The 17,596-nt window shown below is 44.3% G+C and overlaps 1 protein-coding gene across 1 annotated transcript in view; it reads left to right on the top strand.

The window, feature by feature from the left end:
* The first annotated feature begins 1,514 nt into the window (after positions 1-1,514).
* LOC131293296 (ankyrin-3-like) overlaps positions 1,515-17,596 on the top strand; it is a 60,172-nt gene continuing 44,090 nt past the window's right edge. The window contains exon 1 of the mRNA XM_058321376.1: positions 1,515-1,727. Within this exon, the coding sequence (XP_058177359.1) occupies positions 1,515-1,727 (213 nt within the window). The remainder of the gene's footprint in view (positions 1,728-17,596) is intronic.

The following is a 17,596-nucleotide window of genomic DNA, read 5'->3' as shown; positions in this document are numbered from 1 at the left end:
AAAAAAAGTGAAATCAAAATCTATTCGAATTAATTAATACTTTACGAACGTGCCAGCTTTTGTGTTTAGAATTTCCAGCTTTCCTGCTCTCCGATCGAAGCGCGTTTTCGCAGAATAGCGTGTGTCTGTTTAGTGTGCGTGTGCGTGCACGCGCGCGTGTGTGTGTGTGCGGAACAGGTAAGGGGGATGAAATGTAAGGGGCGTCTGGATCATATAATGTTGTGTGTTTATGCTTTATGTGCGCGAAAAGGAAAATGTTTACTTCAGAACGATGGCGAGTAGCGTTAATCTGCTTCATTCTCGTTGGGAAAAATCGGTTGTCGATGCGTGCTTCCGTCACAGTGGCTAGTTTCGATTTTTCCTCCTCAACTCGCGGGGGGTTTCACGGTTCGTGGGGCACTTCATCTGAAAAGGGGCAAAGAAAAATAAAACTCTTCACGAGGCCCGCACACTGCAGTGGCGCAAATGGGATGAAAATGCTAAACCTGACTCCCGGTGGTGAGTGGATAGAATCGAGAAAATGACCCAACTGAATGAAATGTGTATTTGCCTGAATCAAGGAAGATGTGATACGGTGCTTTAAAAAAGATCATTTAAAATTCGTGTGTGCTGACTGTGTCACCGTTCGTGCTGGTTTGGTTTCGTGGTTAGTCACGCGGATTTTCACCGCGAAAATTAAATAAATCGTTGCACAATTAGTAACTGGGCAACAGCAGCAGCAGCAGCAGCTCGAGATGAGATCATCTCTCGCAGCGCGTCCGACGTTTTCTGTGTCAATTTTCACACCGAAAAGAAAACAATCCAACACAGCAAACCGGTGGCAAAACGGTTGAAAATCATCGAAAAAGACCCCAATCGAAGTATGCCTACCAGTGTGTCTACTCGGAAGCTCACGCAGACGGACGGATGTGGACGGACGGAAATCGTTCGTTAGTCGGTTCGATTTCCCCGCCCCGTTGTGCGTTTTCCCATCTTCCGGTCATTATAGCCATGCTGTGTGGGCCAGAAAGAGCCGGAAAGTGTAAGCGTCGGAGAAAAGAGTATAACCTTTCACTGGTTGGGCTGGGGTGGGCTGGAAAAATCGATACGGTCGGTGACTGCTTTGTTGTTTTTCCGCGTGCTTGTGTGTGTCGGTCGGTTTTTCGGTTCGCTTCTGCGACGTGCTGGCGCACGCATTGTGTGCGGAAAACTGAACGGAAGGTTTTTCGCGCGACCTATCAAAGTGAAAGTAGACCGAAAGTTCTGCTCTGTGTGTAGTGAAAAACGCATTGGAATGTTCTGATAGGTGCCATAATTTATTTTTATTATATTTGCCTAATATCCATCATTCCAGTGTAGTTCGTTGATATTCATACCTGTGAGTGTGTGTGTGTGAGTGCGAGTTTGTGTTGATTTGTATCCCTTTAAGCAAAAGCAAAAAAAAACAAAACAAAATAAGTACAGCCTGCGATCGGGAGCAATCGACGGTTTCAGTAAACAATAAACATCACAGCTTAACCACGGAGCAGCGAGGCATGGCGCTGGAGGAGACCCAAAATAATGGGTCCGCCGTGGCGGTGGCCCCAAAGGAAAACGCTCCGCCACCGCTCAAGCAACAGCAACAACAACAACCGCAAGGTCAAGCGCAGATACAACCGTCGACCTCGAACGAAAAGCTGAACAACATCGTCACCGGTGGTGGGGCCGGCGGTGGGGCAACGGAAAAGTCACGATCGAACAATAAACAGGTAGGTGAAGCTTTTGCGGACAAGCGACGCGGGGGTCAATTTTCTTTCGAACGTAACGAAACGCGATTGATTGCAATTTTCCTATCCGTTTGACATTTTCCGAAAAGGGCATCGATGGTGTTGGATGCCCTTTCAGCTGTGTGGCTCTCTTCGGACGCACCGTTAGCTCTCCGATTTTGACTCACGAGTCCTTTCTCTTGATGCTCCAAGACAGTCCGCTTTGTTTCAGCAGAAAACGGAAGAAAATCCGCCCCATTCATGTTGCAGGAATCAATTGAGGGAAATTGTTTGAGAAAAATCTAAATTTATCATTTTCTACAAAAGATAGGAGATTCATGATTTGATAAAAAGAAGCACATTTTCATTTGTTTTTGTAAGGTCTGCTAAGGAAGTGGGAGGGAAAAGATCAGTAATTTACAATTTATAACAGGTTTTTTATTTACGTTTGATAAGCTTCTGGGGGGAAATTAGTTGTTGTTAAATATTAAATTTTTTTTTAAATTTAGTCATTGAATTATTTTTGATAACCACGATACTGGTTCTTTCTTCGGTCCGGTCTTTCTTTATCTACAGCCAATCATTTAATTTTTCCTTTAGAGATTGTTGTATTGACGAGCAAAATAGATTGCATATGTTTATATAGAGTACTTCAATATAATAAACAAGAAATGTCTTTAAAATCCTCAAATCCGGGTTAAGTTTTAGTGAAAATACAGAAACATTACATAACTCTCTGTGTATCACTCTCTGTACAAAACGTGAGCATCAAGTTCGAGGTACAAAAAGGGCAGGAGAAAATAAACATCTGCTAATGGAGCCAATCCTATCGATTCCAATGGTCGAGCTGTAGAAAGTATTGAATCAATATTTGTTTTGAGTAGAATATGTCAATTTTTCAATGAACACGTTATGGATGAGAAGGAACGCCCCGCCGCCTCAAACGGTTGATTGCACTTCAGTTCCGTACATTTGATTGCACTTAATTGTGTGTTAACGAACGGTTTTCTCATTCGTTCACTCCAAAGCAGCCAAAGGAGGTTTCCTATCAGCTCCTAGTTGCATTCGTTCGCAATCGCATGTGTGTGCTTGCTGCCGGCAAAAGGTTGATGCGAACCGTACGATGCCATTATCAATGAAATTTGTCTTGTGTCAGTTTGGGGTGGGCGCGCCTGCACAACTGCAGAGGTGAAAAAAAAGGTCCAAGACCAATGTGGGATGTTGGTTTAACCTTTGCATCAATCTTTGATAGGAAGGTTTTTAAAATGTTTGTTTTTTATTTCCGTTTTCCTTTCTTATCTTCAGTTCAGCGTGAGAATAATTTTGTAGGGTTCTGAGGGCTGTCGGCAAACGACATATTGTTACACTTTAAATACTAAGGGGTTATGTACTCCTATTCTTGATTTATCTAATGCTTCCATGTGGGTCAAATTGCCTTTTTTCGTGATCTTAAAATGGTTCTCAAACGATATTCTAGAAATCTATTCTCGACTCCAAACCACTGCTGCGCGTCGAGAAAATTTCAAGGTCAAACACCAAATGATACCGCGTCCTCACTTCTTCAGTATTTGTGTGTGTTTCTTTCGATACGTTTATTTTTCTCATTTTAACATTCTTACACCGCGGAAATCATCTTGAATCGCGCCATTCGCACGATTCATTCGTTGGCAAATCTTCACTCTCCCCTCCCCGGTGGATAAGATGCCCGTGGGTTGCGTCGCGAATGTCTTGACGATGGCGATTTTTATACATGTGGACCAAACTCTGCCGAACGAAGATGGCGAGCGAAAGGGAGCATAGATAGCGCAAGTTTTTGCACAAACACGACCGCGCTCTGATGTCATCGGTGATTTTGGCGGCGTTGGCCGACGCTGGTCGATCATGCGTTTAGAGTGTAACTTTTAGCCAAGAGCAACTTCCAACACCACGAATAACGCTTCTTCCGTTTTTTGTTAGGTTTATTTTCTTCCTTCGGATGGCTAACTCGTGAATTACGTGTTTTTTTTAATCTCTCTCTTCAATATAAATTACTTAGCAACACAGTGTTAATGAAAAGGTAGTGTTTTTAAATTTAGCTGTTGGTTTTGTTGCATGTATTGAATACCATAAGTTTGCGACTTTAGCAAGAATCCGGTAAAACTGACTCAAAGCTAGAAGAAAATATATTTTCTACTTTTTTTCCTTCTTTATGTGATTTGTTAAATTACTCACTATTTTCATCGGTGTTTGTTTCGTGTCTCAAGTCTTTTTCGGCTTCATCGAACCTGTACCAATACCGCTCTTCATGAGTAAGAGAATTATTATGTCACCGTTTTTGATCAACGGTTTGTTAATCAAGTAGATGAAACTGTCCTGTTAACGTCCGTGGCATAACTTTCAACAAGACTTTCGCATTGGCTGCCCTTGTTTTTCAATTCTCTTGCTAGGTATCCTTTAAACTTATCAAATATAAACACTATACTGGCTTTCGAATCAGTTCACCAGATATTCTCTCAATCTCTACTTCTATGAAATGTGCGTACCACTCCTCGAGGTACATTTTACGTTGACAATTTTTTTTTTGCTGGGGTACATTTTCCTTTGACTGTTCGTTTACTAATGGTTTACCCTTGATTATTATGCAATCGTTGTTAAAAAGCTATCCACTTCAAGTTGAGGAAAAGTTTTACTCTTTCTTAAAAATTCGTAACATGTTTTATTGATTTACGCTCAAGCTATATCCAAGCTTTTTTGTATATGGTTGAGCTTATCGTCTTCTTAAAAAGAAAAACATTATCGATGATTTTATTTACTAATAGGGAAAGTTTTGTGCTTTCCGAAAATTCTTCTCTTGGTTGATGTTTAAGGTTTTTTCAAACGCTATTTTTTGCTAATTTGCTTGTTACGATTGCTTGATTTATCTATTATCGCTATGTTTTTTTTTACCTCTAAGCAAGTATTACAGCATTGATAAACCTCTAGCGATAACTAAAAGGACGCATCTCCCCTCAGCAGCACAAACAAGCCGGTAATCTATCGCCCCTTATGGGTATTCGTTTTCTCAGTTAAGTGAAAGCGATATGCTGCACCACGTCTTCGAGGAGATGTTCCACCGCCGCAGATGTCCAAGCTGCATTGCCAAGGCCTATCCAATTGATTGCCCAGGTTTCCGAAGCTGCACGTCTTCTGTTCGTCGCACCACACGGTCCAAATCCAAATTGACTCCACTCGTTTATGAGCACTATCAATTACAGCAAGAAGCGGCCGCAGAGAGTTATCTTGCGCGGCCTATCGGTGCTTCGGCGAAGATACTCGATACCAACCGGTGGCGGCCTGTGGTTGATTGTATTCGAGCTCTCGCTCGACCGGCTTTTCCTTCGCCTCTTCGGCCCGACGAACGCGGGCGGAATTAAAATGTTTATTATGTTCTTCGCTTCTTTCGGCATCTCGAGGGCGCTTATGTCATCGTTCAGCGGAAATATGCTAAATTGAAACATATTCTTCCCCGCCACTCGGATGTCCGTGACCTCTCGCCCGGTGGCCGCTGGTTTTGCTCATCTTCTGGATCGTTGAAGCTGCTCGGATCTGCTCGGAAACGTTTACGGGAGCGTCATATCGCCGCCATTGAGATTGTATTGTTCGATCGTTTATCGGTCACGGTTGGATTCTTCGCGAATTCGTTTTACGACTTGATGGGGACGTGTTTTATATTCCTCCGCTGGGTCAGTCACGGGAGGTCAACAAGGAGAGGCCGCTATTGGACTCCAGAGAGGGTTGTAAAAGTGATATCCCGACAAAACTTTTGCGACCCAAACCCTTTGCCAATCGGCGCGTGATGATGTGATCATCTTGAGGTTTAGTAGAAGACACAACCGGTGCTTCTTCTGCACCGTCTGCTCCAAGGCTCGGTTGCCAACACTCTAGGTTTACGCAAATTTGGCGGCCTGCGATGGATGACGGTGACGACCGTGGTCATTAAAATTGTACCCTATCGTGCGCTTCCTTTCGTCGCATCGTGAAGTCGGATGATTTGGTGTAATTTACTTTTAATGGCGGAAACCGTCAAGAGCGCACAACGACGAGAGCGCACCGTCATCCGAAAAGCTGTCGATGAAACGAGTTAAGTGGAAACCAGCATTTGTTTGTTTCCGGCGGACGCTCCAGTCCGTAGCACATTGCGTCGTGGAACGCGACGAACCCTGGGCCCTTTCGGGGCAATACAAGAACTGGTGCCTTTATGGGGGATAGTTTCGCTAGTTTCATCGGATCAGTTTTGCATTCTCCAAACTGTAAAACGGGACAGGAAGTAAGTTATATCAAAGGACAGGCTTCGCCAGACACTGTTCCGACCCGAAGTTCCGTGACGCTGAGTTTTGGCACGGTTTCTGATTCTGATGGTATCTTTCTCCCGTTGATTCAACTTCCGCTCCGAAGGGAGCGGCTTCGCCAAACGAGGTACTTTTACGGTACAAACAATTCTTATCACCAGCGAAATGTGTTCGATAGCACCCGAAGTTGATGGGCATTTGGTTTGTGCTATCCGGGGTCTCGCAATGTCACGTGTTTTTGGAGTCGCGAATGCTTGTAAGTAAGTTACCGGTGCTTCTCACATCGGGCGCCATGTAGCGATTTCCTATCTGAAAGAGGAAGTTCATGTTGCTTGTTTGTAATTTTAAGCGATGTAAGGTGTTCTGGTAGTAGTTTTCCAATAAGAGCATTGATAGTCAGCATGTGGTGTAGCAGTGTTTTTATGTTTAAAAGCCTTTGGCAGTCGATTTTAAATCGAAAACAGATGTTAATATATTGAAGGAATTAGTTTTTGCAAATGTCTATCAACTTTTGTCTCTAGGGCATCTCCTTTTGACCTAGTTCAATTTAATGGTAATGTTCATATCAATTGGTGCTTGTTGTTAGTATATTTTTCATGTTGGCGAATTATACCTTTAATAATTTATTTTTTACTGAGTTTACAAAAACAAAGCTAAAGATTGCACAAACAAAAAAATAATTTAAAAAATGTCAGTAAAGCGAGGAATTTGGGGATATAAACTTGCCTCGTTTGTTTATAAACCGACCGTATGTTTTTGAATTTATGTATTACATCGAACGTTGAAATTGTTACTAATTATGTATGATTGTCCTTTTTCACTAATAATGTAATTTTTTACTAATACTAACATTAATCTTCATGTTTCAATTTATGTTAAAAGACAAACAATTTAGATAGAGACTGCGTTATGTTAAAAACGTGGATACGTTATGTCAAAAACAGATGTCTGAGAAATAAGAGTATATGCATTGTTACAATAGGAAGGTTAGAGGACACAATTAGCAGCAACGGCTGTAAAAATAAAACCGGTATCTTAAAATCTTATGAAAATGTAAGCTTGTTCTTTGTGGCCGATAAATTACATGAAAAACCTATTGTGGGGCTAGAATTAAATGGAGATTTCACCTGCATCGAGTAGAAATGATAGTCAAATAGCATAACAGCTCTAGGAGAACCAAAACCCAAGGTCTCGGTAATCTCCACCGAGGTACAGAAGCTCATTAAGATCAGAAAAATAAAATAAAACAAATCATCGTGTAGAACCCTACCGGTATGGTCTGCAAATGGTACTTATCTGTACGCGCTCCACTGACTGTGACGTACCAAAAGTGGAGCTCGTATGGAGTTGTACTCCATACTGTAGGGAATTATGCTCACTCCACCCCTCACCTTCCCCAACACACGACTCTGCTCCATCACCAGCCGCGCGCCGCTTGGTGGCAATTTAAATTCAGCATTAAAGTTGGATCTGATATGTTTATAAATTTTAATGCCCCACATCTCGCCATCGAACAGATGCGAATATTGTGGTCCTTCATACACGCAAATACACACAAACACACATAGCATAGCATGTGCAGATAACGGGGTGGTTTGGAAGGAAATGGGGGGGAAGGAAAGCGGCGGGGAAATGGCGCCGAAAAAGTGAAGTGAAGTGGGTTTCGCATCGCCTTGTGGACAGTCGACGTTGTTGAACGCTGCGGCCCGTTGGAGCGTGGATTTAAATTGTGTTTTTATTTTTGTGTTGATGCCCTAGCCCCAGGAGCGCGCGGCTCCTTTCGCTGAAGTGCTAAAAGATGGACGAAGCGCATAAAACTATAATTACGACGGGCCACTTTCGCCTTCTTCCGTTCCTGGGGCAACAGATATGGAGCAGGCTAACGGTGTGTTGTGTTGTGTTGTGTTGTTTTTTCCTCTTTTTGTTTCGTTTTAATATACTTAATTCCGCAGGTTTTTCGTATATGTGCTGGATTTTATGGGATAAACTGTGGCATCGGTAATGGCTAGATAAATGTGAGGTTAAAAGTCGATCGATGCCAATGCCTAACTGGGCGCTCCGAAATATACATACAAAAGATTTATGTTTTAGTCATTAATAATTCCAACCATCATGCTGAATGTGTCCCAACCGTCCTCGCTTCCATTCGAACTCATTTCGCCGGTCAAAGGCTTAGGAAAAAGCCTACCGCCGTGCGCGAGGGATGGAGCCAGCTTTGGAAAGGTTATGACCGCGGCAATCTGGTTCCGGTGATGTTCCCACCCGAGGCTTATCCATTTTTAATGTCAAATCCTAAGCCTGCATGTGTGCATGGCTTTATCGACGCGTTCGAAAGTGTCCCGTTTGTTTTCCCGGGCCTAAAATTGTGTTTGGGGCTTTGGTTGTGCCATGTTTATGAATATTTCACACCATGCTAAAAAACGACAACAGGTATTTTTACCTTTTCGGGTGGTTCGGTGGGTCTTTAAAAAAATTGCTATACTGAAACAGATAGTACGTAATTTGTGGTAAAACCCAGTTTTGCCATATCGTTCCTTTCCTCGATAAAAATTGATGCTCTGATACAACTGTTCCGTTGCAAGGGTTGTTCCGGAAATGTTTTCGCTGTCGCTAATACAGGCAAAAACAACGTGGGAGGATAATGCAGTGGAATAATAAAACTTTTGTGTCCGTTTGATACTTCGGGAACTCCGGACATACCCAGACTTGGACCGGTAAGGAAAGGATGTTTCAAACGGGGTTTGGAAACAAACCGGTTTGGAGTTCGTGTTTTTGTCCTGTCGAAAAGGTTAAACTCGTCATAAGATGAAAACGTTTTTTAGTATCAAAGTATGTTGCATGTTTTGTGAAATACTTTCGCGTTGATTTCGATCTACAAAACTGTTTGTTCCGGGCTTGTGAAACATTTTGTTCCCATGACACCGGGTTGGCATCCTTACCACGTGATGCGCAAGCGAGTTCTCACCGTTTACCTGAAAATTGGGTGTCGATATCGATTTTGTAATCAATGTTTTCGAATTTTCTGCCTCTTCCAGCAACCAATCGTCTGCCATCATCATCATCATCTTTTCACGAGTTTTGTCTTTGCACGCGTCAGAACGCAACAGCGATAGCGTAAAAATAAATTCCAAATCCCCTTCAAGACAAAAACCAGTTCTTCCTCCACGCGAGGGGTTGAAGGTGAGGGAGAGGGAGGACGGTTCTTGGTCGAGAGATCGAGAACCACGAAACCCGCTTTCGGTGATGGGTTGCGATCGGGGTGGAGAAGTTCCCAGCGAGGGCTCTGGGGGCCGGAGAAGAAATGATATTAAATCACAGTGCGGATGGATTGAGGTGGGGAGGAAGTCGGTCGTGATATGCCTGTTTTTATCCTTTCGCCTTCAACGCCACGTCCTCCGCCTGCAGCACGCTGGCCATTTTATTGTGTTATTTTATTCCAGTTTTCCCTTTACTTTCCTCGAGCGCCCCGAACTTCTGGGCGGCAACGCCGGAGGGGAAACTGCACGGGGCCCGCGGGGTAACCTTCTACGTTGCGTTTTACTTTATTTGTGTCTCTTCGATTCGATTTGCCGGCCCAAAAATGGAACTGGTCGGTTGGGAACCGGTTCTGGCGGGCGTTGGGCGGACACGATGATCATCGTGGCGGTGGGATGCCTCTACGTTATCACCTGAATGAAAACGGGCCGGAGTAAGAGGGGCAGGGGAGAGGAAAACCTTCACACACGGATCGATTGGTCGTTTGCGTTTTTAGTACTCGCTTTCAGTGCCACTACTCGTTTCGCGTTGCCGCCTGCCCGAGGAGTCGAGGAGCGAGTTCATTACGCAATATCTGTGGAGTGACCCTGTGTCGTGTGTCGATCGATGTCGAGTGCCTGGTAAGGATTTGCCGGCGTCAACTCCTCACGTTACGCGGGTCTGTGTATGTAAGTGGATATTGATTAATCTGCGTGCGTGCTGCGGATCCATTCTTCCAATCCATTCCAAGAGATCCTAAGCCTCGAGGAGCCTAAGTTCTGGAGTTATTCTTAGGCGCTCTGCGAATCACTTCCATCGTCGTGCATGTTCCGGGTGCATTATGATTCCTTTATCCAAAGTCTCCATTATTATTTTGCGTGGAGAAACACCACCATCGTTGCCATGTGCCATTCTACTGTCAAACGATGGTTGGACCCGATGGGCTCAGACACTATCGCCAACGTCGTGCGATTGACTTCTACCAAAGCGTACAATCGACTGGATGAAACATTATCGCACTTATCTTATCACACTCCGCAAAGCATTTGCAATAGAGACTGCACAAATTTCGCTCCCATGACAAGAGTGCGTCATGTGGTTATGTCACAGATTTTAATTTGACCATAAATAGAAGAATCTGAAGCGATGGTAGGGTGCAAGGCCGCCCGTAGATATGATGGCTCTCTGCTACAACTTAATCTCCTTCGTCTGGTTTTACTTATTGGACATTATTTTGTACACACAAACGTTCCCATAAAATGTCCCTCAAGGTGTATAGACGCGAACCGGGTTGTTTATTTACCCATCACAGGTACATTCCATTTTAAAACGTTTTAAATGACATTCGCAGTCCGTCCCTTCGTCCGGTAGCAAACAATCCCTAAATGGACTTCGGTAAAGAAACATATAACTGTAGTTTGTTTTAACGATACACGATCTTGGATCTTGCAACTGTTGGTAGGGGCAATAAAATGGCAACATATAACGCTCGGTAGCACACGTTTGCAGATGGATTTGGACGCCGGAGTTGGTTTCATTGCTTCTTCTCGCCTCGCTGTTCTTCGCATGAACTGTACGAGTAAAAGCTGCAGTTTCGCAATAACATACATACTGGAGTGGCGAATTTAAACATCCTTCCACGCCCCGAGCAGGCAGTTCAAGGTCTTACTTTACGCCTCGAGTGAAAACACACAAACAGAAAGGATTTTATCTCTTCTTTTAAGGTGGTTTTTAAAGGTTGGAGGCAGGGTTTGGTATGTAGCCGAATGGAAACGAAAACAAATGCCTCAAAATGGTACACAGACTGTGTGTGTGTGTATTGACCATATGGCGAGGTGGTAACGGTTCACATCCAATGGTTTGGGAAGGGTTCAATTTATGCATTTCTTCGTCACTTGACTTCACAAGCACGCGTGGGACGCTGGGGGTCCTTCGTTTTAAAGACCAGTTGCATCGACCAAGTGTCACGTCGGGCGGGAAGTTCCTGGTGGTAGCCAACCCGCACACTTGGACGACTCTTTACATCCCAATTGCCCATCGAAGCCGGAGGGGGGTTTCCCTTTTGGATCCAATTAAGGTAATTGTAGTGTGTGGCTATTTTATTACCCGATCGAAAGCGGTTCATTTCGGAGGCTCGTGGGCTAAGGTTATGTTTGGGCTCTACAAGCTGCTGGTGTGCCTGGCAGGGATTTGGTATCGTGTCGCGTGACACGAACACGAGCGCGTGTATCTTTTATTGATTTATGACCTTTTTCTTCCTCGTGGAATGTACCGTCGAACCTGTGTGTCACCAACCTTTTTCGGTGAGTGGTAGGTTGGACATTTTCCGCCGTCCGCTGGCGTCGATAGGATCTTGAATCATATTCCGAATGAAAGCAATCTCCAGGTCCATTTTTCAAACCACAAGTTCTTGTTCCTAATCCATCAACGTGTCACCCATCGTTGGCTGGTGGTTCTCACGTTGGGTCTCTTGCATTGGATACGATGCTCCTGGTCCCCCTGTTAATATCGTCGTATCCAATCCAAGTTCCTCTCCCTCATTCATGGTGAAATGATTCACTTTCTGATCGCTATCTTCTGGTGGCTTTTGTGTGTTCTTTTGAGGCCTAACACAAAACCATCAAGAAACGGACGACACGCGCTAATAGGATTTCGGTGTCTTCCCGGTGCTAACTGGCGGGTGCTAATGAATAGAGACTGGAATGGAAGTGGCTTGGTACATTCCAAGGCGGACAAAAATGACGGCATTCGGGTGTAAATCTGGACGAAATCGTGGAGCCGGATCAGCACAATCCCCCGTGATGCTGGGAGCAGATGTGTGTTGCTTGGCGATATTGAAGCATATGTTTTGTAGGAGCGCCTCCGGTAGGTTGGGTTCTATGAAGTTCTGAGCCGAACGATCGTAAACTCCTTTGGGTGAACAGATGATTTTCCATTCCAATTAACAAAACTTCTCTTTGAGGTGCAATGAAGGAGAAGGTTGCAACCAAACCTGTCACCTTGCGCCTTTCGAACCGAATCGCCCATAAAAGGAGGAGGCACCGTAGGGCATGGACGCACTCCTGTCCTGGGTGCGCAGTGTAATTTAATTACCTAGGATAGTCAATTAATTAAGCGTACCCAAACACCCCTATATTCGCCGTGAACTAGTTAACGGCAAGGCTCTTTTCGTATATAGCCAGCACCGTTCGATAGCTGCAAGCGATACCGATGGCAGTGATTGTAGCCAATCTTGTTTGGATGTAACTTTCGATCTGACCGTAGCATTTGCGGAAGATTATGTGATCACGGCGTGCCCTTTCGCATTTTAATTGCATAATTATGTATCGAAAATACATCCCAGGGGAAGCGATATGCTTGTAGTGGTTGAATTGTTTTTTTTTCTGTTTTCGTTTGAAGCTGAACTAGTGTTTGGTTTTCACTTTCCACACGGGAAGGTTTCATGAAGTTTCCGAATTTTGCCTTTCATTGTACTCCTTCATGAAGTTTCTCTTTCAATTTGACCATTCGTGGACTCTTTAACATTGAAATTGAAAAGAAATACCATGCGAAAACACGCGCAAGCATAGTTTGTTCGATTCCGCCTAGAAAACTATCTCTCCTGCTATCATCGTCCGTCGAAGTATAAAGCGGGTATTAAATCGGTATGCTTCTTTTTTTTCGTTAACAAAGCCGATCGTCTAAAGGGATCGCCAAAGTCAATGCCAAAGATGCCCGACTTCAGCGATGCGTGAAGCGTAAACGCTAACAAAACACCACACTTATAAGTGAACAAAACTCTCCGTTTGCGCTTGTGTTGGACTTCCGCCCATCTTATTTTCTTGCTAGTTTGCTACACCCCCGAATTTATCTTTTTCCGCTTTTCAGTGGTTACCTTTGAAATCGTTCTATACCTTTTTCCTGTATTTATGCTTTCTGGCTGAGGATCTATCGTGTCTGCAGATTGAATTTGCTTGGCCGGTAAATTATCAATCAAATATTCAATGAGTTTTTCACTTCAGTGGTTATTGTTGCGTATTTTATAAGATTTACATTTATAAGTGACATGTTTTTAAAATCATTCCTCAAGTCAATAAAAATAGGCTTGTTGTGAAGAGCCCCGGTTGGTGTGAAATCGTTTGATCGTTTCATTTTGTTGTCGATTTTTCAGCGCTGCGAAATTATTTCCGTTTGTTGAAACGTTTGGGAAGTAATGTTATGGCCGCCATTCGGGGTAAGTTTAACTTATTGCCCAATTTGATGGACGGGCGGAAAACCTCGCATGCTTTTCCGCACGCGCGCGCTACACGACGAACAAACTGATCGCGGCTCGTTCGAACGAGACCGTTTTGCGAAATTTAAAATCGCGTACAGCATTAGTTTGGTGAAACTAAATGCAGCACACCATCAGCCATACTTTGCCAATCACCCAATAAGCATAATAGTGCGCTAAGTGGTGAAACCAGTGAAACAACCCGATGGCCGATTATGATGCGCCGTCTATTCTCTTCCTTTTTTTTTGCATGCTGGCCTTCGCCACCTCTGGTTCAGCTGGAAAATGGATGAATTTAGCGAATGCAGTGGATTGAAAATCGCTGGCAAGGGGACGCTAATGGATCGATTGATCGTTGGCGATCACGAGATCCCGCCTCGTGGAAGCTGAGGCATGCTTGCAAAGAGTTAGAGAAGAAAAGAGGGAGGAAAAGGGGATTGAATTGTAGCTCAGGCTCGAGCATAGGGCACAATCAATTTCATAAACATTTATTCGTCTGGTGCGTCTTCGGGTTTCCGCGAGCGAAAGGAAAGTTTGAGAACGTGAGATTGCAATTTCCAGTGAAGTGCTGCCTGCGTCGGTTCGTTGGCCCGCGCGCATTGATGCATTTTCCAAGAGTCATGATCGTGACGGATTCATTTTGTTTGCTTCTTTGTCTCCTTGAGTTAGAAAGTATGGTGGGTTGCAAAGCGAGGAAAATAGATGAAACAAAATTTCCTTTTCCTTCTCGCGCACATCGAATGTTGGTGCACTTCATAAACAAAGGAAAACATCATCGAAAATATAATGATATGTTCTGTGCTTGTTTTTCGTTGTTACCAACCTCGTTTATCCAGGGATGCCTAATAAAGTAATGCTGTTTTTCTTACATTTTGATCTAGAACTACAAGATTTATATTTGCTTTCGTAGTTGACAGCAAGTAGTATGTCTTCCATGGCGAAACACGGTTAAATGTCCACAGTGGGAAGCCAATTCTCCACCAACAACACGTGGTCTGACAGATCCAAGTTCTATCTGGAGCAACCACGGAACACTGTCTGTGTTCCGTGCAAGAAGAAGTACACGCTTGCGTCTCGTTTTCCTCTCTTTTGGGGTCAACTTTCGTTGCAGGCTTTCGAGCTCCTCCGAAGGCGTCCAAAAATAATCACACAACCCCAGCGTCTTTACACATCTCCACCGCGCTTTCGGCGGATGTCTTTCCGATGCGATGGGCTTCGGTTGGTTCGTTCGCTTTCGACGCGTGAAACGAGTTTTCGGTAGCCGAGATTCGGTACCACCGACTCCCCTCAGCGTGCCAGTGGAGATTTGCCGGCGACTACCGAATAGGGTCGTAATTCAGGCGATCGTTATGAGCGCACACGTTTATGGACGGAGAAAAACGCTGGAAATGGTGGCAGTCCGATGATGGGTCGTTCCCATCGTCCGAGAAGATGTACGTTGTAGATTAGTTGGGATCGAGAGAACATTAAAGTAGCATCAGCATCGTCATCAGCAGACATCATTCGATGGGCCCAGGAACTCTTGGCGAATGGGGCCATGCACCAGAATAAAACAGTATCCATAGGGATGTATTGTCTGCGATAGTTTTCCACGGGCACGAAGATATAGTCCATGGCGATGGGAATGTGTTGAAAGCTGGGATTGAGGAGCAATGGAGTAAACGCAGAGAACATAGCAGAGCATCATTACGGTCTGAAGTTGTCTATAATCACCCTGTTTAGTCTTCTTTAAATGAAAAGGTACATCAACTACTTCGGGGGCAGTAGCTTGTCCAAATAAACTAATGAATTTAAGTGAAAATCTCACTACGAGAAATACAGTAAATCCTCTTTAAGCAATGTTTGTTTACGTGCCACGAATAAGTGCGTCCAATGTACTTAGAGTATGAACATGGATACTTCATTAAGTCTATGACATTCAGATAAGTAATTAAGGTGCGTCAAACTTTATCAAAATACTGTTTCTAAAAACCTCTCTTAGGTGGCAGTTCCTTCGTACTAAAACTGCACAGTTATAAATTAGTCGAATCAAATCCAATCCTTTCAGATACTCATATTATGGGTGTTCGTAAACGCTTTACTTTGACTTTACTTCCAGGTTCTTTAATGCGAATAATTACTGTAGTTTATGCGCAGCATTAGAGGAAGCAAACATATTTTCCTGAATGGGTTAGATCAGGAACGTGAGAAGAAGTAAAAGATCTGCCAGTTAGCACGACGATAATGATCGAATGCATCGTGCCCGGAACCAGCCTTCCAGAAGACGGTACGGCGTGGGCGAATGGACATGAGCTTGGTTTTGTGTGGTTGATTGTGTGGAACCCGACTCCGGTGTCTTTGGGGGAACCCGAGGTTGAGCTGCAGTATACAAAAAGCGAAACGAACCACTGCAGCACCCCGGACGGTTCCGGTCCGGGATGGGAAAGATGTGTGCAACATCGTATGTGCAGCGGGTTTCGAACTCCAGCGAAAACCTGTGGGGACACACGGACCACTGCGGACGTGATCGAAGGTAGAGATAAACCAGAACCGGCATGCCATTGCTGCGCGTCACTGGCGAGCCCTTCACTTAGTCCGAAGCCACGGGGACGACGCCTACACGGTTTTATCTTCTTGCTTCTTGTGAAGGCTTGTTTTTTGCTTCAATCCCAATGCTCTGCCTTCGGTGAAAGGTATGGTTTTGCACAATGGATTGGACACTCCATTCGTAAAGGTAAGAAATCGGAAGGAACGGCGAGAGCCGCGAAAGATGGCAAGAAATCGGGAAGGTAGCAAAGCTCGCTAACGTGACTCCCAATCTTAAGTCAGTTCCATTTTCCCGCTTTCGCCCGACGGCCATGTTCCATCGGGCGGGTTACCTGCAGCGACTGTGCGAAGGGCTCCTATTGCTAGTTGGACGGATCTCCTCCGCCAAACGACTAAACGCGCCGCCGAGCGGAAGGAAGGAAAACAGATCGTCGACGCAAACGACAGCCATTTTGACGTCCACCTCCCCCACAGCTGCAATCAATCTGTCAAACGGTTTTATTATTATTTTTTCCAACCTCGCGTGCGTTCACTGTGTCAGATTCGATCGTGTCCCCGTGGCATGGGACGTATTCGCCATTTTTTTTTTCCTTCTCTCACTCAATCCGCCGATGATCTAAACATTTTGCGTCGTTTGCGTCCGCGGGCGATTTATATACAGATCGTAACCGCGGCGGCGATGAGAGGGTAAGCGCTTTTAAATAGATCGCGAATAAAAACCGGAACCCAAAAAAAAGGCATCTTTGTTGAAGTCAGCTTGCGGCTGGCAAAAAGTGTATCATCACGGTGTTTTTTTTTCGTTGCCATCGCCTTTGGGGCAGTGCAGTCGAAAATTTCCAAAGTGAAAAAAGTAACTTTATCGGCTGTACAAATTTGGAGTCTGACGAAGGAGAATGGCGAATCTTCGCACCTATTAGATTTGCCATGGCTCTGCTGTGTCCGCTGCCGAGACGAGCGGTTTGGTTGTGTTTTACTTTCTCTAATGATCCCCTTCCTGTCCCGGATCGACGGTTTTCGTGTAGGTTGAGACCCGAGAGATGGTAGCTACCGGGGGGTATCTGTAACACATTTGGTAAAGCGAATGAAATCGGTAATAAGGTTAGCATTCGCTGGGTGGAACACGTGAAATTTATTTACTTTCAATGTAGCATCGGATGCAAAGGAGATACTTTTTCATTCTGTTGTTGAGCACGGGTGTATACGAGAACAGTCAAAGTTTATTTATGATTTGATCTTGATGTGTTGGCATATATTTATTATTTTGTAATAAGTACTTCTTAAAACACTCAACCACTCTGTGTATGAACTCATCAGATAGTCTTGAAATATTTACTTACCCATCGGCTGAGAGTGAATTTCATGGAAAAGCATGTAATGCTTCAAGGAGTAAAACAGAATCTGGAGCAATAACGTGCATTATTTCATTCGTTTCGGTTATGGAACATAACGCGGCAACCAATTATCATCGCACGGAGCATGGTTCAAAAATAAGACCCTTAACCTCAATTTACGCTCCCCGTCAATTTCTTCGGAACCATTTCTGCTTTCCCGAG

This window comes from Anopheles ziemanni, chromosome 2 (genome assembly GCF_943734765.1).
Source record: "Anopheles ziemanni chromosome 2, idAnoZiCoDA_A2_x.2, whole genome shotgun sequence".
NCBI classification, from domain to species: Eukaryota; Metazoa; Arthropoda; class Insecta; order Diptera; family Culicidae; genus Anopheles; species Anopheles ziemanni.
This window is presented reverse-complemented; position numbering and strand designations above follow the sequence as displayed.